The 21952-nt window shown below is 49.2% G+C and overlaps 8 protein-coding genes across 8 annotated transcripts; 3 read left to right on the top strand and 5 right to left on the bottom strand.

Moving 5' to 3' along the window:
• Position 1: 1 nt before the first annotated feature.
• On the bottom strand, positions 2–3997 carry FOIG_07980 (uncharacterized protein). Its single transcript, XM_031207789.1, has 2 exons — positions 3315–3997; positions 2–3256 (listed from the first exon to the last, which is right to left on the bottom strand). Exon 2 carries the CDS (start codon positions 3043–3045, stop codon positions 331–333), a length of 2715 nt encoding a protein of 904 aa, XP_031061923.1. The 5' UTR covers positions 3046–3256; positions 3315–3997; the 3' UTR covers positions 2–330.
• Positions 3353–6698, top strand: FOIG_07979 (uncharacterized protein). Its single transcript, XM_031207788.1, has 2 exons — positions 3353–5024; positions 5124–6698. The coding sequence occupies exons 1-2, from the start codon at positions 4940–4942 to the stop codon at positions 5909–5911; spliced, it is 873 nt and encodes a 290-aa protein (XP_031061922.1). The 5' UTR covers positions 3353–4939; the 3' UTR covers positions 5912–6698.
• FOIG_07978 (uncharacterized protein) lies at positions 6352–8812 on the bottom strand (the record flags this gene model as incomplete). The annotated part of the gene is made up of 5 exons (XM_031207787.1): positions 6352–6693; positions 6742–7112; positions 7173–7482; positions 7530–8698; positions 8791–8812. The coding sequence occupies 5 exons, from the start codon at positions 8810–8812 to the stop codon at positions 6352–6354; spliced, it is 2214 nt and encodes a 737-aa protein (XP_031061921.1).
• A 417-nt stretch (positions 8813–9229) lies between these two features.
• FOIG_07976 (uncharacterized protein) lies at positions 9230–14427 on the top strand. Its single transcript, XM_031207785.1, has 2 exons — positions 9230–9687; positions 9744–14427. Exon 2 carries the CDS (start codon positions 9779–9781, stop codon positions 11126–11128), a length of 1350 nt encoding a protein of 449 aa, XP_031061919.1. The 5' UTR covers positions 9230–9687; positions 9744–9778; the 3' UTR covers positions 11129–14427.
• FOIG_07977 (uncharacterized protein) lies at positions 11848–13987 on the bottom strand. The gene is made up of 3 exons (XM_031207786.1): positions 13548–13987; positions 12351–13501; positions 11848–12302 (listed from the first exon to the last, which is right to left on the bottom strand). Exons 1-3 carry the CDS (start codon positions 13877–13879, stop codon positions 12148–12150), a joined length of 1638 nt encoding a protein of 545 aa, XP_031061920.1. The 5' UTR covers positions 13880–13987; the 3' UTR covers positions 11848–12147.
• Positions 14295–15550, bottom strand: FOIG_07975 (uncharacterized protein; the record flags this gene model as incomplete). Its single annotated transcript, XM_031207784.1, has 2 exons — positions 14295–14862; positions 15111–15550. The coding sequence occupies 2 exons, from the start codon at positions 15548–15550 to the stop codon at positions 14295–14297; spliced, it is 1008 nt and encodes a 335-aa protein (XP_031061918.1).
• A 1427-nt stretch (positions 15551–16977) lies between these two features.
• Positions 16978–18378, top strand: FOIG_07974 (uncharacterized protein; the record flags this gene model as incomplete). The annotated part of the gene is made up of 1 exon (XM_031207783.1): positions 16978–18378. The coding sequence occupies one exon, from the start codon at positions 16978–16980 to the stop codon at positions 18376–18378; it is 1401 nt and encodes a 466-aa protein (XP_031061917.1).
• A 138-nt stretch (positions 18379–18516) lies between these two features.
• Positions 18517–20742, bottom strand: FOIG_07973 (uncharacterized protein). The gene is made up of 4 exons (XM_031207782.1): positions 20467–20742; positions 20156–20410; positions 19076–20100; positions 18517–19025 (listed from the first exon to the last, which is right to left on the bottom strand). Exons 1-4 carry the CDS (start codon positions 20478–20480, stop codon positions 18709–18711), a joined length of 1611 nt encoding a protein of 536 aa, XP_031061916.1. The 5' UTR covers positions 20481–20742; the 3' UTR covers positions 18517–18708.
• Positions 20743–21952: the final 1210 nt, after the last annotated feature.

Genomic DNA, 21952 nt, shown 5'->3' with positions numbered 1-21952 from the left:
ACACGACATGTTTTAAAGAATAAAAATAGCCAATTTCTCAGTAGAAAGAAAATATTATTATATCAGCGCTGTATATCCTGTTCATCCCGGTCATTACCGTCCCGTATCTATAGTTCTGTTTATCTGTGTATGATTGTAAAAAGGAAACCCATCGCTTGCTTTGCGCCAGTCGCTTCAATCCCAATTCCAATATGACAAAGAAAACAATAACTCCAAGCAATTTCCCTTGTTGCTTTTGTATATCCGCTGTGATAAGCCATCCTGAAACAACTGACGCTCTAATATTATGACCATAATGAAATGCAGTATAAAAATGAATGTGCTTTCGGCTTAGAAACTGAACAGTCCACTTCGTCTCTTACCCAATGGGTAGACGATTAGTGCACTCATGAACAAACCGACACTGATACCAATGGCAACCTGGATAACCTTGAACAACACATTGAATGCAGTTCCTTCAAGATTACCCATCGTGTTCATGTCAGATGCTACCTTTGTTCCGTTCTTGGTGATCTCATCAGCCATAGTGATACTGGCCAACAGAGAACCTCCTGCTGCAAGACCAGAGGGAACCTGCACAAAAATGGCTGGAAGCATAGCCGCGGCTGCGAGACTGTATCCGACCTTGCGGGGCTTCTTCTCGGGCTCTTGGTGTTTCTCTGGTGTTCCGGGTCGAGACTCGGGGTCGTTGAGGGTTGGGAGGGACCAGGAGTCCGAGTCAATTCTCTTCTTGGTATATCGTGGTCGAACCCTGAGCTTCCACCAGTCGACAAAGTCCAGGTATCCATTCTCGACATGTCGTCCCATTCGAGAGTACAAGTTTGCAAGAATACCAATCGTCAGGGCACCAAGCATATTGGAGATTTGGCCGTTTCCTCCAAAGTATTCGGCGCAGTAACTGTTGACTGACCAACCAGCTAAAGCCATCCCGACCATGACGGGAGTTTGCTTCCACTTGGCTTGGTTGATGAGACAGAGACACATGGTGAATCCAGGGACGAAGAGGAAGTACCATTCCCGTCCAAGTGGGTTATCGCATGTTGAGCGACTCGTTGCGTTGCTGTCAATCATGCCGTAGAGCGAAGCACCGATTGTGATACCATATCCGAGGAAGAGAGTGTAGATGAGAGCATGCACCATACGTACACTACCGGCAACAAGGTTATGACTTTGAAGTTCGAGAGAACTACAGAGGACCATGTACCCTGGAAGAATCAAGGCGATACTACTCTGTGCTAGTGCACTGAAGCAGAACAGTTTGCCATTTTGGATAGAGCCGAATGCTCGAGCGAAGAACGACGTGATAAGGGCGGCCGAAACTTCAAAGACGTGGGCGTACAGTTCATTGCTAGGTGCCAAGACAAGTTGAAGAATGCCAACGATACATCCCAGAAAGAAGGCAATAGGCAAGTCGATGAATCGACCTTGGAAAGCGAAGGGCGCCACACAAGCTGATGCGACACCGTATAGGAATACTCGAATCCAGACGTTGTATTTATCCTTTCGTGCGTTGACGTCGTCCAGTCGTTTTGTCGCTTCTTCAACGCCGATCTTGTCGTGGACAACTTCTTTGTAAATGTTGTGCACGTCTCGAAGACGTCCGAGGTCGATACCCTGCGGTACACGAACGAGCTTGACTTCAGTGGTATGTGTAGTGCTATCATCGAAGCTGATGATCATACATCCAGGGAGGTACAAGAACTGAGCTTCGATTTCGAGGACACGGGATGACATGGTCATGTACTCTTCCAATCGATGTGTAGGCGCACCGTACATCATAAGAGCTCTACACAGCTTGAGTAGATACCGATGTCGTTGGATAATACCCGCAATATGAATAGTAATCCGAGCCTTGTCGCGCTTCTTAGGAGGAGGCGGTTGTTGTTTAATCTTCTCAGCCCACTTATCAGAGATATTCGCTGAAGCTGGCGCCGCAAACATAGAAGAAGACTTCATCAACTCCGTAAGTGCAAGCGAAGACGTCGAGTGTCTGTTCTTGTGGTAATTGAACAAACCGCTCGTCGGTCGTGAGCGAGGCGGTGATCGAATAGGAGGCGTTCCATTAGATGATCCAGGGCGAGATATAGGGGGTGAGTTACGAGGCGACATGAGTGGTGTGCCCGTGTCCTTGGGCGTGTTCATTCCACTACCTGGTGTTCTATCATCGTGATACAACTTAAGCAGTGAGGAGAGAATACCGCCGCGATATTGGTCCGGTCGAGGAACGTAGTCGTGGGCGTATGCTTGTTGAAGAACGGGTGTAGCTGTACCAGATGCCGGTCCGCCGTTGGGATGCTGTGTGAACAAATCCCGTTTTCCTTTGCGGGTATGAGATCTGACCAGATTCTCAGCCGCAGCGTGATGCTGAAAGCGATCAGAGTTGGCTATGCGTTGTCGAAGACCGAAATATCCTGCATCTTCAATGGTATTCGATCCAGCTGGCGGTGATCCTTTTGGATTATCATAGTCCTCAATCAGTGGCTTAAACGAAGGAACTTCCTCGAGGTCAAGCGATCCTCGTCGCGACCCAGGGGCAGAGTAACTCCCCACCGAAACAGCTAACCGATCAGCTCTCTGTCGAGCATCAGCCATAGATCGATACTGTCTCTCCGTCGTCCTCGACTCCGCCTGATCCGCCTTCTCCCTCTCATTAGGATCATCATAACTCGTATTTCTCCTCAGCGCAGGTCTCGGCCTCTTTGGTCCTACATCCGGGGTATCTGGTGCGAGATTCTGAACCTGTCGTTTCTTCTCTTGCTCGGCGGACAAGATCTTTGTGAGAGCAAGGCTTAGTTCGTAAGCATCTGGTGCATTAGGTGGTAATTCCCCGGGAGCTAGTTTTGGTGAACCTGCTGGTGAGAAAACACCTTCATCTTGACGCTGCTGTCGTGTTTGCTGTTGGTGTGTTGTTGAGTCGCTGCTTTCTCCGGAGGATTCTTTGCTGGAGTGGAAGCCTACTCGCTTCTTTTCCCTGCGGAGGGGAGTATGTACCTGGCTAGGTCTCCCGCCGCTCCCACTCCCACTATCGTTCTGTTCAGATAGCATAACGAATGAATATTTTTATGATAAGAAAATATCGGGTCTGGAAATTGGGGAAAGCGAGTTGCTCTTGTTTTAAAGGACTGGGCCCCTCGAGGGCAAAACCGAGTTTGGAGGATTGATCATGTTGTCGATCAAGGGGGGCATGATTTACATACTATTCTGTGTCTGTCTGTGTGTATACTCTCGCTCCGGGGCGAGAACAAGAAAAACAAAACTGGGCCTGTATAGGTTTTTTCTCTGTAGTGTTGTGGCTACGGGGGCGGCAAACTTGCGTGATAAGGACTGTGGGTCGCCGAGAGCAAGCCCGAGACGGGACACGCCAGGTTTAGTTCACTGATTAACTCTGCGATGATGCTATATAAGTTGATGGATATGATGATGATGGTGTGCTTGTTTCCTTGGTTTCTGAGCCTATAAAGGGCTCGTCATAGCATTCGTGGTATGTTGTTGGATTGGTATTGGTACTGGCGATATCATTTTTGGTGTTTTTTGCGTCGAGTCATGAAAATTGTTTCTTATCTCACCCTCATTAAATGCCAAAACACTCGTCATATATGATGAAAATACTTAATACGCTGGAATTCTCTTCAAACCAAGCAAACTATTTTCTTCTTCCCTTGCTCAACCCACGCAGGCCAATCCTCGCTTCAGACCTGTCGTCTTGGACCAGTCTCATCATGTCTGCTACTCGCCCTTCAATTGGTCCGGTTAAAGTGTCTTGGTTATCATGAAAAAAAGAAGCAAACGCTCGGATTACTCGTTCCGGGAGGGTGTGAGATAAAAAGCAAGGGCCTCACTCACTGCACCCGGACTGCCGGTACAATAATTAGAAGCCAGAGCTAGACGGGGAGAGCTTCCAACGGGCTTCTTCCACCGCCACGTGCCGGCCGCTGAGACCTTAAAGTGCCCTGTGCTTCAGGGGACGATGGGCTCTGCAGCTACAGGACAGCCCTGCAGCGATCGGTTAGGGGCCGGTTGGGCGCTAGAGAGGACTGGCTTTGACATTTGGAATTGAGGCTCTCTGAACTGACTATTGACAATATTTCCGAGATGGTTCATTTTTAGTACACACCATCTTTGCTCTGCTGAAGAAGGCCAGAGAATCACCTTCCGCGTTGACCATGCAGGGCTGGCAGTTGATCGACACTCTTGGTTTCCTTGATTGGTGTGATTGACATGCGAACTGACGTGCAGATGCAGATACTGACAGAGGCGGTCACTTGTTGTCTCTTGTCCTCCCACATTCATAATCGACTGAGGGTTCGTATTCTGACGCGTAATGTTCAATCGCTGAATGGTGAGTCAGTACGGAGCATCTCGACTGAACACCACCAGATCCATAACTTAGCATTCCTTGTAATCACATGTTAGAGTTTAGAGGCTCTTTGGGCTCCAACCTATTGAACAAGGGCTCATACTTGATGTTGCTCCATTAATGGAGCATATCTTGAGATCCACCCGATACCGGCTTGCCCGGAGCATCCACCATCAGCGGATCATAGCGCCGATAGAGAAAAGCCAAGCTTGGACTAGAAAGCTCTAGACACGATACCAAATCTGATTGTGCCTGTTTCTAATAATTTCATCACCATCAATAATCTTGTTTCTATTCTTGTAGAGTTTTCAGTTAGTTCCAGTAGTTAGTTGTTCAACGTATTACAAGTCTGGTTAGCGGCATGATAGGCATCCCCAATAAACAGGCTTCAGTCTCATTGGGTCTACACCTTGAGTCAAGGTCAAACTCACCGAGACAGACGCCCAAGCGCGTTCACTTGACGCGAAGCGAAATAGGTTAGGCCATCACTTACGGATACTCTTTCTACCCTTGAAGATCTGGGCATCAATAATCTCCCTGCATCACCGTTGAAACATCGTCATCTCGCGAAACAACATCACAATGTCGACGTCTACGTACACCATCCCTGATCGCATCGTGCCAATGCGCGTCATCGTCTGTGGCGTCCATCGCACAGGAACGTTGAGTACGTTTTGCTCTATCTCAGGGGGTTGATAAGCCCCCCCTCTCAACAGTTACGCGCGTAATCTACTACCCGAAAATGTGAGCTGAAACAGACCAACAGGTATTCGTAACGCTCTGTGGCAGCTTGGTTTCCACGATTGTTACCACATGCAAACTCTCTTCAACAATCCCACCCGGGCCCCTGAATGGGTACGTGCTATGGAAGCAAAGTACGCCGATAAGGGGACTTTTACCCGCGCAGACTGGGATCATTTGCTCGGCGATTGTCAAGCTGTGTGTGATGTTCCCGCTGCGTTCTTTGGTCCTGAGTTAGCGGAGCTGTACCCTGAAGCTAAAGTCATTATCATGAACCGAGACCCTGAGAAGTGGTATGAGAGCGTGCTTAATAGTATCTACTTGATAACCACCCCAAAGGGCTTCTTGGCTAAACTCAGTATGATTTATTGTTTTTTGCTTGATACAAATCTTCAGTATATGGCAAAGTATAGCAAATCGATGAGATCCCTGGTTCAGAAGTATGACCACGGAAATGATAAGGAGAAGGCAATTGCATGGTACAAAGCGCAATACCAGGAATTCCATGACAGGATTCCAGCGGATCGGTATATCGAGTATACCATCACAGAGGGCTGGGGACCGCTGTGTGAGTATCTCGGTGTTCCTGTACCAGAGGTTCAGGACCCTGTGACAGGCAAGACGGTGGAGGCACCGTTTCCACATCTCAATGACGGCGAGACGTTTAGAAGGAATAGCAAGGTCATGAAGAAGAAGACCATGGAGAGGGCGAATCAGAATCTACTGGCGGCTGTGGGCAGGCTGGCCTTGACGGGTGTGGTGGGATATGCTGGTTATCTGGTGTGGAAGACTCGACTTGGAGGACGTGTTTAGTCGAGCTTGACTATGTTGATTACTTGGTCAATGAGGATCGTGTATTTGTATTGTATCATAGAAACTTTCTTGTCCTGTTGTTAAGGGCATCCGGGAATTCAGGCACCAGGCTACTCACATGCAAGTTATGCTAAGGGTAGTCTGTTCAACACCAACTTTGGTGCATCATTACTCTTATTCATATCATTCCTGTAGCAGACCTGTCATATACAAGAGACACATCCCATCGTTTCCTGAACTCATAACCTTCCAATCATCATCAACCCATCATCTTTAAAAGCTTCATAAGCTCCGCAATATCAGCATTACTCGCCCTTCCCCCCAAGTGTCCATCCCGATTCATCTGCTCCATCTTGAGCTTCCTAGACCCCCACAACTCCGACCCATCAACATCAACATCCTCAACATCCTCCGGCCCAACCTCCGCATCCCTCGCCTCCTTAGTTTCCTTTACCCTCGTATAAAAACTCGTCCATGGCTTCTGTGGCGACGTTGAGGAACCTATCATTTCCCACGCTGCGCTCTCGGACATCGGAGCTCCCGTGCCCCGCGGCCGTCGAGGAGACGTAGCCTACTACAAAGGGCAGTTGGTCCTCGGAAGGTACGTAGGTGAGGAACTCGGGGCCAACTCCGGCGGCGAGGTCGCGCTTGAGATCGGTTAGGAGGGACCAGGCGATGTTGTGCATGGTGAAGAAGTTGAAGCTGATACGGGGGATTTCGCTGTTGACGACTTGGGCGAGCTGTTCGATGAGACCACTTGGAGATTTTGGCACTGCCTCGAGCTGGGATCTGTTAATAAAAGCTTGCTGTAGGGACTTATCAGGGCTTACATTGGCCTCCTTGGCCTTTTGCTTCAGGCCCTCCTGTATATGACCCTTGCCATCCATGATTGCCTTCTTACGACACTCCGTCAAGAGTTCTCTAACGGTAGCAATTGTCCAAGGCTCACGGGGATTATCCACACAAATACGGTTGTCCAACGAAAGGGATACCCAGCCATCGAACTTCATGTTTGGTGCATTGCCTTTATGTTTGGTAGGCTTGGCGCTCCGCCTGTTTGGTGCTTGATGGGTGAGTGAAGTGCCTAGGCAGAGACAGTAGTTCTTGTAGTAGCCCTCAAGGTCCTTGGACGGATTTCCAACGAAGAAGCACTGGTTGCCTTGGTATCCCCAGAACTCCTCGAGACCCTCCCACGCTTGGCCTTCGGGAATACGACCCTATTGTCGAAGGGCTTGGTACAGTTGTGTAGTAGTCATAAGACCTCTGCTAGGCGCAGCAGCCTTGACACCATTGACATGCAGCATAGATCGCATTTGATGGATCAAAAGACCGCAGTATATGGGGTTCCGACGAAGAAACGGGGACGCCGCATTATCATCACTGTGAGCCATAGCCCCGAACTCCATCATCGACTGGTTCGTCTCATAGATAGGGTCGTGGTTCCAGCGCGTCGCTACTTGGAGGACTTGCCTGCGCTCAGCCGTCTTAGGAAGATCAACAAGAGCCTTTTGGATCTTCAGACTCTCCTGCTTGAACTGCTCATACCCGCGTCCGACGGACTCTCCAAGACCCTGGACAATGTCGAGATACATCTGAAGAGCCCACGATATCCAGAGACGAGGTTCTCTTTCTTTTCTTTGAGCGCAGCGCCCATGCCGCGGACAAGCTCGTCCTCCACGTCGCCTTGACCGGGGGTTGTGTTAAGGAAGTGAAAACCCGGGAAAATCTCAGACAGGGCCGTCTTGTCCCGATTCCGCCTCTCAGTGTTATTTCCGCCACCGGCACCGAGCCTGTCTTCATACCAACCAAAGGCGCCGTTGTAGCTTCCAGATATGACAGCGTCACGGTTGTGATCTACTAAGCTCTTGAAAAGACCCATGCTGTTTAGAGTCAGGACCTTGGCCACGTCGTAAGCCGCAAGGTTGTACATTGCGCCTGGGCTATTCCTTTCCTTGTCGATTCCTAGCCCCTCACAAGCTGCGTTGAAGCACAGTTGCGCGAAAACAGTTGTGCCGCCGAATTTGTCCATCACCTTCTTGATGTCCATCTCCATGCTGTGGGCAAACTCAAACGCTGTGTTGGTAGCTAGAGCCACAGTGGCAAGATCAAGTTCACCATTGGCGTACTTCTCCCAGAGCGAATGAATCTCTTGGCTAAGATAATCATAGTCGCGGAGAAGCGTGGTGAAAGCGAAGAAGGCATCTTCCCAGGTGACCTCTTCCTCGACGGTGTATTGGGTTTCAGGTGTAGGTGTAGCAGTGATGTTAGGAGCATTGAGGAATTCTTCTGAAAAGGGTGTAGACGCTGAGGACGTCAAACATGCCCTTGGCGGTGTGGTTTGTCTTGACATCTGTCTTTTTGTCGAGATCATCTGGTTTGAAAAGACCAGCTTCCATGATGGGTTTGAGATAGCCGCGGACTTTCTCCAGGACCTCAACGAAATGAGAGTAAGAAGCACCAGCGACGATCCCTTCTTGCACCGCTCTCTGTGAGCTTCTGAGAGAATGATCGTCGAACTATAAATAATATTAGCAAGACTGGAATCAACATAACCAGATGCGTTCAACACACCCCAGAAACCTCTCTCCAAAGCTACAGCAGTCCGATGAGGAACCGCAACAGCATTCGTCTCGGCAACATGTTTCGCCATAGCCTCAAAGTCCCTAACTCTGATGACATATTTCTTTGTGCTAGGGTCTTGCTTCTCCTGTGTTTTCTTGTTCTTAGCTCTGCTAGGTCCCTTGCTCTTCTTCCTTTTCTTCAGAGTGTCGAGAGCCGCTGCGCCAACTGCACCGTCAGCGTTGTGGCCGTGCGCTTTAGCAGTGTTGGCTGGCTATATTGCTACAGAGTCTTTGTCGGCTTGTATTGTTGGTACATACTCATATAAGCTGGGGGGAGCATTTTGAATTGATTTTACTTTATTTGTTGATTCTGCTGATATCTGTTGATATTTGATGTTGATGTTGATGGTCTGTTTGCTGAGACGTGGACAACCTCGTTGCTAGGAAGTGGCTAGTAACAAAAAGCAATGCCAGCTTCCCCTGAAGACGGATTTATCAAATTCCGCTTGGGACCATCTGTATGCTTGTCTGACTATCGAAAGCCATGTTTCAATATTCTGGTGTTTTCTCATGCAAGATGACAAGATGACCTGCATTTCTAGTGCATCCCGGCAGTAGATGGTGTTTTATGAGGGTCACGAACCAGCATCGGCAGTCAGTAATGCCACCACTCCACAATCCACCAACTACGCCTACACCCGGAAATAAACAAGATATAAATAGAACCAAAATAGCAGCATCCATCATTTGAAGATCAGATTCATACAACACAGCATAAATAGAGAGAAGAAACACAGAATAACCCCCCCACGTCAAATGCACGTGAGGAAAATGGTCTGCAGTGGCCCGCTGCGCTCTCTTCCCAAGACCACAATCAGATCACGACGATCACCTGCCCTCCCCCCTCACGAATATTCCATCAATTAAAACGCCCAATTCACAAGATCTCTTCTAGCGTTGTCTCTTCTCTCAGCTTGTTGCTCCCCCACGCTCTCTTCAGCATTCCTCTCTGAGGTTACACGGCAATTGGCGGGTGCTATTGGACAAGCTGGACGTGGGGGCTAGAGTAGTCAGGCGACTTGTGAACGGACGGTACCTGCTTCTGCGAGGATGATCGCTGTTTGTTTCTGGTCTCTGTGATGGATGGCAGCCTTCACAATATGCTCGACATCTTTGCTTCCATTTCGTAAAGGTGGCGTTTGTGTAACTCTCCGTGTAAGTGATCCCTCTCAAATGCCCCTGTATTGATCCATTGAAACCCTCAATTGCAGTAGAAAACTGCACTGGAGACCCCCACGATCACTTCATGTCTCTTGACTCGCGTGAGGTCACCGGTTCGGCCCGGAGTCTCTCGGCCGGAGCTCAGCGGATGTCTTGTCGTGTCTCTCCCCCGCCTTTTCACCACGCACCCAAGGATCCGGACCTAACCCCCACGCTTTTCGAACCATGCCTCTCTCGAACTCAAGAGCCTGAGCCTGAGAATGGGCTACCTCATGACAAGGACGCCACTCTTATACCTAGTCCTTGGTTGGACATAAAAGAGCAGCTGACGCCAGCCTCTTTTGAACAATGCCTCTTCAGCATACTATCCTTTCTTCGTTTTCCTCTGCTTTGCTTGTATAAAAAGAAACTGCTTGCTGCGTGTAATCTGCTTGCACTTATATACTTTGCACTTATATCATACCATATGCCTTCGACATTGCTTGAATCTCCCACCATGGGCTCTCCCAAGGCTTCTCAGCTGCGCCTCGGCGATGGCGTATACGTTCCTACCCTTGCGTTCTTCACTCCCGAGGACGAAGTCGATACTTCAGCTACTGAGAAACACATCATCAAGCTTCTCGAGTCAGGAGTAGCTGGTATTGTTGTCCACGGCTCCAACGGAGAATGTGCCCACCTCTCTCCTTCAGAACGAACCACCATCATCCGCGTTGCTAGAGATACCATCTTCCACGAGGGAAGCGGTACGCATGTTCCTCTCATCGCAGGCTGTGGTGCCCAGAGCACAAGGGAGACAACTGAACTGTGTGAAGACGCTGGCAAGGCTGGTGCTACACATGCTCTTGTTCTACCTCCAAGCTACTACGGTGGACTTCTTCCCGATGATCTAGTCATTCAGCATTACTACACCGTTGCAGACAAGAGCCCAATTCCTCTTCTGGTGTACAACTTCCCCGGCGCCGCAGCTGGTCGAGACCTCTCATCCGACACGATCCTCAGCATCGCCAAGCATCCCAACGTCGTAGGCGTCAAGCTCACATGCGGCAACACTGGAAAGCTCGCCCGCATCGCAGCTGATTGTCCAGAAGGATTCTGGGTCGGAGGCGGCAGCGCAGACTTCATCCTTCAAGGCCACGCCGTCGGAGCCAACGGCACCATCTCAGGCCTTGCCAACCTCTGCCCCAAAGCATGCGTTCGCATCACAGAGCTCGCAGAAGAAGGAAACTGGAAAGAAGCCCGTCAGCTGCAAGCCAAAGTGGCCAAGGCTGACTGGACGGCGATCAAGACTGGATTCGTTGGCGTAAAGGCAGCACTGGGACACTTTTCCGGGTACGGAGGCGAACCTAGACGACCTTGCGTGGCGCCATCTCAGAAGGATCTTGATACTATTGCACAGGGGTTCCAAGAGGTAATGGATCTTGAAGTTACCCTTTGAAAAAAAGCATGTTTTTGGGTCTGGGGGACAAAAGCAGGTTGCATTGAGCGGTGACGACGTTGATGATGACGATACCTGTTATTTCGAAGCAAAGCACGGAGATGGTGTTGTGGCGTTAGGCATACACTACACAGCCATCAATCATACCAGGCTGTTTTGTAGCAATAATTTCGATGTACATAAAAATACCAATTTAATGCTTGGAGGATATACATCATATGCCTGATTACCCCATGGAAACTACCATTCCCCGCAAAGTGGCCATATTTTTAATAATCCCACGCGTGTGCAGCAGAAGCCGGTGAGGAAAAAGATGTGTCTCGTGGTCGATTGTGCGTAGCCAATGGGGGGTGAAAGTTGGTGAGGAGCACGCTGGACATTGCCGCTTTGGGGTGATGATGCTTACACGAGGTGTCGGATGTTCAATGGGGATATGCTGGGTGTACGAGCTGGAAGAGAGACGCTTGGATGGGGATTGTCAATCGTGGGGAACCCCGCAGTTGGATCTGGATGTGGAGTTGACGCTGTGAAAGAGCAAGTAAGAGAAGCTGAGTTTGTAATGGTGTTGATGTCCTCGGAGGGAGCCCGAGTCTGTGCTGTACCTGTACTTCACTACATGCCTACATGCAAGTCAAACCAGGTACTTGTACAAGCTTAGAACTACTGATATACATGCAGCACAACTGAACAGGCAGTGAGAACATGCTCACGCCAAGAATCACAAGCAATTCATTCATGAGGGGGAACAACACGAACAGGTCATAAGATGAACCTAGAAAATACATATGTAGCACAGCCAACACAGGCAAAGAGGAGAATGTGGAGATGGCTAACAAAGTGCCCGATGCGTTCGTGTGGAGAAGCGTGGGGGGTTAAAAGCACTCGGGTGCAGTTCCCGGGCTGAAGCTAAGTTGAGACGGTGAAGAAAGCGTATGTTGTCGGTAGGTTTCGGGCCATTGATGCGCGAGATCATGCCATTGAGTTTATATATGTAATCGATGCTTCTATGGATTGAGGGTCTAGAAATCGGCTGCGTCAAAGTTGCGGATCAAGTCGTAGTAAAACTTGACAATGTCCACGTGCGACTCAATCCTGATCCTCTCGTCGACTGTGTGAATGTTCTCTGAACCGCGCTGTCGACTCGGTGTCCAGCGGTAAATGTTTGGTGATAAGTCTATAATCTATTAGCATATTCCCTCGCCTCGTGTAACAATGCACTTACTCAGGTAATGTCTCGTGTCGGTGTTACCAGTCATGATTTCACCAACAGGTACAACCTTTCCGCCGTCAAAGGCAAAGCTATGCTGGATTGTTCCGGAGAAAATGTCCCAGATTGGGCCGCTGGTAGGTGATACGGGTGTCGTGACTGAGTTGCGGAACGCTGTGAGTTTAAGATGACCATCGTAGTCAAATCCAGGTTTGATGTTTTGAGACTTTGCGTCATCCTCGTAGGCGCTCAGGGTAAGATTGTACTTTTGAATAACGGCGTCAATGTTCTTTACGAACTGCTCCTGTACCTTGTCAAGACTGTCTTGGGGTGCAACACGGTAGTTGACACCAAAACTGACAACCTCTGGCATAGCGTTGATCTTCTGACCGCCTCGAATAATATCGACCGCTTGTGTCGTCTGAATAGTAAATTTGGCCATGGGATCAAGATGAAGAAGCTCATCCTTCAGCTTCTCCAGATCATCCTTCTTTAGAAGATCATGAAGCTTGGTGTGAGAATCCGGGGAATGGCGTGCCAAGCAGACAAGATGGTTGTAGACAGGGCTTCCCTTGAGGATAGCAGGTTCGTAGGGCTTGGATTCAAGAGCAGAGATGATCTCGGCCATGATACCGATTCCTGTGTGAGGATGGGGAATAGAACTGTGGCCGCCCTTCACGCGAAGTTCAGCCCAGATATCAATGGCGCCCTTCTCCTGCACCGAGGGAAGAACGTAGAGGGTATCGTCGATAAGCTGAATTCCCGAACCGCCCTCGTCCAAGATGAACGGAATACCGTTGTCGCCATATCTTTCCGTCAGAAACTCTCCAATCTTAGCAGCACCTCGAGGACCAGAGCACTCCTCATCGAATCCAAACGCCAGGATCACAGTACGCTTTGGTTGCCATTTCGTCTCAGTGAGCAACGTCTCAATGGCTGACATGAGAGCTGTAAGACTGTTCTTGTCATCCGATGCTCCACGTCCCCAAAGCCACTCTCCGTCAAAGTAGGCGTCGAAAGGCGGATGCGTCCAAGTCGATGGATCAGGTACGGGAACGACATCTTGATGAGCTGCAAGAAGATAAGGCTTGAGCGAAGCGTCGCTCCCGGTAAACGTGTAAACAAGACCGAACTTATTGATCTTCTCCAGCTTTGCATATTTATGTCTGAAACTTGTCAGTAAGAGTCTGTGAATTGAGTTTGGTGGCTTACATGGCTGGGTACGTCTTCGCCAGGACATCATGTAAATCATAGAAAGGCGCCCAACGTTCGTCTTTGTCCACATCACCTAGATCATCGTAACAAATTGACGGAACGCGCACAATCGCTTGATGACGCTTCACTTGCTTATTAAAAGCATCTTTTGAGTCAAATAGTTCACTGGCGGAAGGGAGACCATCGTTTCCGGGTGAGAGCACAGGCGGCAAATCGCACTTAAAGTCATGCTCATTCTGGCCAATGGGCTTTTGAGTTCCGAAAGGACCGAGGGTGAAGCCTGAAGCTCCAGCTACAGTCGCCAAGAGCGCGAGAGACTTACGCACCATTTTTAAGATATTTGGTGCAGAATTGGAGATGTCGAGGTTTGAGAGGGAGGATTTGTAAGGTGAAGTGGGCGGGGAATAAAGACATAATGGAGTCGGTAGCACGACATCGGCGCCGAAGCCGAAGCCGGACCCGGTTGAGATAACGGTTGCTAAAAGTATTCCCGATGAGGAAGTTGGGATAAAGAACTTTTGATGGAGGATTTTTTGGAGGTAAAACTGTGTTGATCGATGGGTTCGACGTTATTCCCGGGAGTATCTGGGGTTTTCTTTGATTGCCGCTGTTGTATGCAGGCTCCTAGTTAGCAATAGTAGTTAGCTACCTAGTGTAGTATAGACGGCTCAGTTAGAACGAACCTACTCTATGTATATCGACCATATCTCGGATGGTCTTTGGCCAATCAATGACTGATGCCACCTAGTTTGAAGGCCAAGTTGCGTCGTCGTTGTCGTTGTCGCCCTTGCGATCCTCGAGTCGCTTTTCCAGCCGTGCCACAAACGCGGCGAACTGGGGGATCTTGTTCCACTTGTTGCAAAACGCCTTCAATGCAGCGTACTGGGACTCCAGCCAGGCCTTCTCCCTTTCGATTCCGCCTTCAAACCCATGCTGTAGAAGGACCAGCTCCCACCCGAGCTTCGAGTAACAGACTGGGCAGATGTACGGAGGTATCTCGCCGGCCTGGCGGATCCCACTTACGCCTTGCATTAAGCAGGCGTAATATTTGCAGCTCCCCAGGCCGAAGCAATGGCCGGCTTCTCGAGATACAGCAACGACAACTCTGGCAAACCATTGGTTCGAGAGTTCCTCCCTTGTTGATGGCTGCCCAGCTTGCTTGGCAGCTTGGATCTCAAGATCGAGCGCAGACTCGACGGGAGGTTTCCCAAAAGCCTTGGAAGAGAGGCGGTTCCTCTTCTTCCAGCCTTTGGTCTTATTTAGGACTCGGAACCTCTCATCCACGTAAGCCTTACAGCGGCTCGCTGGCCACCTGTGCAATGGGTTGATGCCTGCCAACCCATCTTAAGATGGTTTGTAGCGAAATGTAGACAAAATTGCGACTCTATCTGAGGCACATGCTCTGCCTGTCACATAGGCTCCCTCGCCATCTTCGTACATGTCATGGTCGACCACCATGACAAACGAATGGGCAGTTGGGGGTATACTGCGCGTGAGCGCATCCCTCAAGTCAGAGACATCAAGTTGTATCTTTGAACGTCATCTGGTGATGGGCGGTACCGAATCTCAAAGGGCTCTCGCCTATTTCGAGTCTTAAGGCCGATGACTTGTGTTCGTGGAGTGTCGACGAAATGAACTCGCTTGCGCTGTTCAATAGGTAGAAAGGAGATCTTTTTTGGGTACTGGGTGATTTGCATCGTGTTGCAAAATGCGCGGAGATAAACGATCAGTTGTTTGAACATCTTCAGCGTGGAATTCCATCTCTCTGTACCGGGGGGAGAGTCTGGTGGCAGGACTGGCTTATTCCAGTCTCTCATCTCCTCAGACGGACGTGTCATGCTTGGAGGTCTGACGACATAGAGTTTGTTTCGACGGGAGATTATCCCATTTCGCTGCTGGGTGGCTCCCATCTCGAACCAGTCCTTAAAAGACTGGCCCTGCTCTTCTGGCTGCTTGGTGAGGTGATCTCCGGCAACACCAACGGTCCGGGAAAGCTGCATTCATCATCTGCAGCATCCTCCTTGGAGAGGTATGCCCCCCTGGCCAGTCTGCCAGTCTTAGCCATGGCCAGGGTCCTCTCCTCCGGAGATGGTCGCACGAATCCTGCATTCGCTGCAGCTCTGCTACAATCGACGTAGGTAGACGAGTGGCCGCAGGTGGTTGACATTGTGACGTGTTGGAGGTGGTGAGAGAGAAGAAGGGGAGGGAAGACGTATGTTGTGGAAGTGAAGGTGTGTATCGTAGAAGAAGATGCGATGAAAACTGGTAACAGAGAATATGGTTCTGCTGAAATTGATTCAGAAAATGAAAAGATGGCCTGTAGGATAAAGACAAAAGAGTAAGCAATCGTTCTGAAATTCACCACATAGGCCTCTAAGTAGTATCGCCAGACTACTTTTCTAGAAAGTCTTTTTGCTTCACTGAGGATTCGATCACTTACCTTGAATACCTAAGGACTGGCGCGAGGTTTTGTTACTTTCTTTGCACTATTTGAAGAGTCTCTGTGATCAGGAAGAGTGAAATTTGAGTAGAAAGATGGACGCAAGCTGGAGGTTAGCGGGGCACTGGCAAGTTCATGTAGAGCGAAGAGAGGGTCGGCGCCTAAGGCGGAGGGGAACAATAACAATTGGACTGCGCAGGATTGGCGAGTACTGGACTTCAGAAATTGATGATTGTATTCTTTTGGGCCGAATACTGCATGGGTTGGTCTCGGGAAGCGAGTGTTTATGTCAACAATATACAACATCTATACTCGCTCGTCAATAGTTTCAGTAGAAGCTGGGGAGGTCTAGACAGCATAGACATGTATTATAATCCCTCAATGATTCTGGGGCGTTCGGTATGTTCCTGGAGATATTTCGTTGATAATCCAACAGTCATGCTGCATCTTCTTCGTACAATTCCCAACCTCAACACCAAAAACACCACAATAGGGGACAATAAACATACCTCCCTTTTCCAAAAGCACGAGCATACAATAAATAATACCCTTTGATGCTGATTTCTTTGACATTTTGTTCAAAGAGTTCTTTTACTATCATTGTGTTCTGCTCTTCGGCCCATCTGTTCACCAGGCAGACCCCTCCGTTCGCATGCCATTGTTCACTCGAGCCTTTCAAAACATTTCCTACTACCAACATCTCAATGGCATCTAAATGTTCCAGCAAGAACATTTAAACAACGACACGTCTTCACTTTCATATTATCTCATACTCAATCATCATTTATTCAAGCAATCGAAAAGCACTTCAATCTTATGCTACAAACGCAAAAGCACCATCAATTCCTCGTTCCAATTCTTATGCACCACTATATACTCGATCATTTATACTAGAACACATACTGTCAGTTCGAAAACACCATTCTATACTCCCACGATCCCCCCTAACATTGTCAGCATCAACATATCCCCTTCCAACCATACACCATGCCTCCTCGTTTCCACTCCCTCCCTCCCGAGATCCAGGACATGATCCTGGAAGACATTTCCCGAGAACCCTCAACCGCCCCTTACGCCACCGTCTGCAAGTCCTGGCAGAATTTCTTCGAGCGCAAGAATTTCAGGTCGTTCGCTATCGAGCAAGATGACCTGCGCTGCCTCTCACGACTCCTGACCGCCCGACGCCAAGGTTTCGTCAAACATATATGGTATCGAATCTATCTTCCTAATTCCAATCCCAGGATTTCAACCAAAATCAAGAGGTTCGAAAAGCCTAAAGTAACATTCCGTGCGGACAGGGTCTTTACCCATTCCATCTTTGGACTCTGGGATATCCTTTCTCTATGGGATCCAGAGAACAGAATCACCCTTGAGCTAAGTGTTTACGCATACGACGATTGGGCTCCTATTCTGCGGCAAGAGCGTATATTTGAACGGGATCTTGCAGCGTACAAAGTCCACAAGGAGTCGGGGTCAAGAGAACCTTACCGTTACGATAATCCTCACGGACCTTACATTGAACAATACAGGTTGTGGGGCTTGCCGTATGCTGATCACAGGATACGGGGTCACTGGAACGCCTGTAGGCATGACCTCATAGGTTGGAAGGATATTGAACTCACCACAGCAAGACGCGCAGATGCACGACCGTACTACATAGAGGAAAATGCCATCCTCCCTCGCGTCCCTATTATCTCCAAGTTCCTCATCCGCAACACGCAATTCCGTCGAATATATCCAGGAACTCTACTTCAAATGTTCAAAAGTTTCAAAAACCTTGAAGATGTCACGATCGAGCGATGGGCTTCTGTCGACGCCGGTGACGAGACAGATTGGACCCGACATGCCTCTGTAGCTTTTGCCTCGGAGCTCCCAGCTTCAGTCAAGACATTGTCCATCAATGGAAGAAAATGCGCTGTGTTCCAGGATTGGGTATCACGCGATGTTAAACTAAGAAACATTTTAGCCAAACGCTTCCGCCAATACTCCAAGGAACTGGCACACATGTCTGTAACGGACGTTATCGATGCCAAAGACTTCCTCGATCTCTTCCGCGCCTCCGTCTCAGAGGACGACTTGGAATCATTGATAAGGTGGCCTGATCTTGAGACACTTACGCTATCGACAGATTTATTCGAGACGCAAAATCGAGTCAAAATAGAGAAATTGCTCTGCTCTGCGGCGAGAGCAGCACGAAAGATGCCACAACTTCGAAAACTTGAAATCAGGAGCAGCAGACATGCACAATGCTTGTTTCGGTACAATGTAGTCGAAGCTATAGCAGAGGTAACGTGGTCAGGGCCAGTTGTCGATAGTACCGATATTATGAAGGAGTGGGAGAAGACATCTGCATGGAGAAACAACATTGACGTGATAAATGATTTCTGAGTATGTAAGCGAGTCAGTTGAAGGACACATGAAAGGCAATGAGGACACTGGTCCTAAACGAATATACGTTGACGAAAGTGATGGACCATACGCGGACGAGGAATGCATTCACAAGGTTACAAGGAGGGTTGTTTCAAAGCGTTGAATCTTATTCATAAGACCCATCACATTTTACAAAAACAGTTTAGATAAAAACAATAATGATAGTTGATCGCATTTCTTACGTCAAACTGGCCAACTCCGTATGATAACTATACAGTGACAAAACCATAACGAACGCCGCGTATGCATCCAGTGCTTGCACAAATATTTCTCAAGCAGCCTTTCTCTCTAAGCATCAATCTTCTCAACACGAGAATCCTCTCCAGAGTGAGACTCGCTATTTCTACCCTTGTCATTTCCGCGGAAGACGGCCTCATCTCTCTGGGCACGGGTGATGTATCCAGGTGGAACCCACTTATGACTGTTCCAAGCCTTAAGACCCTCCTGACCATACATGAGATCGACATTCTCCAGACTGAGTTGTCGAGATTCGAAGAGGAAGAACCAGATGAGAAGAGCGGCAGCCAAGTTGGTTCCAACCAGGACGAAACCAAAAGCATACTTGATGCCAGCGTCGGCGATAGGAGAGAGGAAAGCGATCATCCCTATTATGGTTGTTAGAAGCAATTAAATCCCAAGGATGGTTGTAACTTACAGTTACCAAGCCAGTTACCGGCAGTAGCGATAGCGGCTTGCTTGGCACGAGTACGGAGAGGGAAGGTCTCTCCTATGACGACCCAAGCCATGGGACCCCAGGTACTGGCGAAAGATGCAATAAACATGCACGCGCAGACGATAAGAACGATACCGACTGTGCTGTTTGTCTCGGGATTGATAGCCGTACCAATCGAAGCAAACACGCATAGCCAGGCAGCTTGCCAAATAGCACCGATGAGCAGAGGCCAACGACGCCCAAATCTCTCGACGAACCAGAGACCCGCGAAAGTAGTGCCAACGTTGACAGCACCCAGGATGAGCTGTGTTTGGATAGGGTCCTCAATTCCAGCAGACTTGAAGATGGTGGCGCCATAGTAGAAGAAGTAGTTGACACCGGTCCACTGCTGAAGGAAGTGGATGAAGAAACCGAGGAATGTGCGCCAGACGAGCTTGGGAACCCCGCTCTTGGGGTTGAAGCACTCGAGCCAGCCGCCCTGGCCGACTTGCTTCTCCTTCTCGAGGATGCCGCGCATTTCGTTCAGATCGTCCTGGACAAGAGGGTGATCAAGCTTATTTTTCATACCGCGAAGACGTCCAAGTGAGATCTGAGCACCCTCCCAGTCGCCCTTGGAGGCGAGCCATCGAGGAGACTCGGGGACACACAGGATACCGATACCGAGAGGGAGAGAGAAGCCAATGCCGAGGCCAATGACGATTCTCCAGGATGCGTCGCTGTGATCGATCTTCTTGAGACCGAGACAGACAATGTTGGAAACCAGGATACCGATTGTGATCATGAGTTGGTAGGAGGCGACGACGGCACCACGGATTTCGCGAGGGGCGCATTCGGACTGGAACATGGGAACACCGACGGAGAGGTTACCAACACCAAGACCGGCAACAAATCGACCCATCATCATATGAATCCACGATTCCATCGCCGTGATCTGAATGACATTACCAATAATGAACAAGGCGACTCCGAAGGTCATGCTCTTTCGACGTCCCCACCAATCAGAAGTGCTGAGAGCTTGTCAGTTGACGTTTTGGGTGTTGCGCGAGGGTCGTTGGGACATACTAGGCACCGGATAGAGCACCGATCAAGCTTCCTATACTCATGAGACTGACCATGGTCGACTGGATAATAGGCACAAAGACCTTTTCGTTCTTATCATAGTCATAACCGGTTGCGAAGCGATCTATAAAGTCTCGGAAGAGGAGCATAGAACTAATCTGCCCAGTATCGTAACCGAAAAGGAATCCACCGATGGACGTGATAATGCCCAAGATGATGGACTCGATGCCGCAGTCGGCGCCATTCACCTTGATAGACCTGAGAGTGTTAGCTGGGATCGATAACCAGAATAGTAAGGGAGAGAAGAGACATACCTCTGACCCAGCATGGTTACAACGGTGTACGACTGTCTCACAGGTTTAATGAGAAAAGGAAATACAATAAAACTAGAATAAAGATCTGTTTCCAAAAAGCATAGAAAAAAGGGCGGGAAGACGAGGTCTTTTATTCTTCAGACACCAAGACCAAGACCTGGGGTATAAGAACGAAGAAAAACGGAAATGGCCCTGCCCCATAAGACTATTAGGGGGAAAGGGCAACAGTCGGGGGTCCCGACAGGGCATGTCTTTCCGTTCCGCGATGGATGATGATGATGGAGAAGATGGGATGGGGGCGGGCATCATTTACTAAACTTGGCAGTCGTCATGGGGAAGTCAAGTCAAGCCAAGTCAAGCCCATTTTGTGAAGAGACAGCCGTTGTGCCAGATGCAGATCACCTCACACTTACAGCACCCAAGACTCACTAGAGATGGCATTGCAGACAACAGAGCGTGGAGAGGTCCATGTGGTTATTAGTCTCTAACGAGGTATGACGATAAAGGGCCGATGTCAGTGGCGTTGCTTTCATCCTTCATCATCTGGGGTTTCTCCAGTATCTTTTTCCTCTCTCTCTCTCCATCTCTGCTGCTGGCCTCAGAACCTGAACCGCAACAAGGCGAGCGAGCAACTGCACTGAACAACGGGGCCTTGGGGTGTCCATGGGGGAACGAGTCAGTGCAGGTGGATCAAAGATGATTGGATTTCTGGAAGAATGTGGATGCGAATAACCCCTTGGCATGGGGTTCTCTCCTTCTGGGGTACGTACACCCAAAAAACTTGGCGAGAATTACAGTGGATGTCCTCTCTAATTTTCTTGGTGTTGTTAGTTGTAGAGTTTGGGCTATGACGTAACGTCCAAGGCACCGCAAGGTAAGCTTAAACCACCATGGGTGCCAGCCCCATTTTGGAGCGCTGGTATTGGTCAATCTCTGGGCTTACGGCATCGTTCTCGGTGCGACTTCGACCACGACCCCCGACGATCACTACGCGTTACACAATTCACGACACGCTCCCTACACAGAAGAGACAGACGTTGGAGAAAAAACCTTGATTGTGTAGCGAATTCTGGGGTTTTACTTGCGGAGAATCTCCAACGTCAACCACAGCCATCATCCACTCATCCTCACTCACAATCACAATCACACTCCGCTCGTCTATCCTTGGCTCAAGTTGCATTCATCGCCAAGTCTAGTGGGTCATCGAAACGATTCCTTGGCTCTGATACCAAGTACCGGCATATCAATTCGATCTTCCAAACCCAGCACTAACCGTAAAACTCTTTCAGCTCGTGTAATTCTCTTCTCTCCAACGTGACCTCGCCTACAGTCATACGGAGTACACTGACCACAATCCCCAGCCGTGAAATAGGCATAAATCACCCCCAAATTTCTACTCCGGACCCGCGTTGTCATTTCGGAAGACTCCTCCAGGACCCACCCGGAGCCGTGGAGAGCCGGCCGTTTACTCGGAGCTTCATGCCTG

The sequence above is a fragment of the Fusarium odoratissimum genome (assembly GCF_000260195.1).
Source record: "Fusarium odoratissimum NRRL 54006 unplaced genomic scaffold supercont1.12, whole genome shotgun sequence".
In the NCBI taxonomy this organism is placed as follows: domain Eukaryota; kingdom Fungi; phylum Ascomycota; class Sordariomycetes; order Hypocreales; family Nectriaceae; genus Fusarium; species Fusarium odoratissimum.
The sequence above is the reverse complement of the archived record's forward strand: the minus strand, read 5'-3'. Positions and strand labels throughout refer to the sequence as shown.

What these genes read in the sequence shown, in the direction of transcription:
- FOIG_07977 (XM_031207786.1), bottom strand. Translation starts at nt 13,879, where the DNA reads ATGGTGCGTAAGTCTCTCGCGCTCTTGGCGACTGTAGCTGGAGCTTCA. An exon ending in GCGAAGACGTACCCAGCCAT is followed by an intron (nt 13,502 to 13,547) that starts GTAAGCCACCAA and finishes GACAAGTTTCAG; the next exon opens with ACATAAATATGCAAAGCTGG. An exon ending in CGACACGAGACATTACCTGA is followed by an intron (nt 12,303 to 12,350) that starts GTAAGTGCATTG and finishes AATAGATTATAG; the next exon opens with ACTTATCACCAAACATTTAC.
- FOIG_07979 (XM_031207788.1), top strand. Translation starts at nt 4,940, where the DNA reads ATGTCGACGTCTACGTACACCATCCCTGATCGCATCGTGCCAATGCGC. An exon ending in CCATCGCACAGGAACGTTGA is followed by an intron (nt 5,025 to 5,123) that starts GTACGTTTTGCT and finishes ACAGACCAACAG; the next exon opens with GTATTCGTAACGCTCTGTGG.
- FOIG_07980 (XM_031207789.1), bottom strand. Translation starts at nt 3,045, where the DNA reads ATGCTATCTGAACAGAACGATAGTGGGAGTGGGAGCGGCGGGAGACCT.
- FOIG_07976 (XM_031207785.1), top strand. Translation starts at nt 9,779, where the DNA reads ATGTCTCTTGACTCGCGTGAGGTCACCGGTTCGGCCCGGAGTCTCTCG.
- FOIG_07973 (XM_031207782.1), bottom strand. An exon ending in GGTGCTCTATCCGGTGCCTA is followed by an intron (nt 20,101 to 20,155) that starts GTATGTCCCAAC and finishes ACAAGCTCTCAG; the next exon opens with CACTTCTGATTGGTGGGGAC. An exon ending in CGGTAACTGGCTTGGTAACT is followed by an intron (nt 19,026 to 19,075) that starts GTAAGTTACAAC and finishes CAACCATAATAG; the next exon opens with GGATGATCGCTTTCCTCTCT.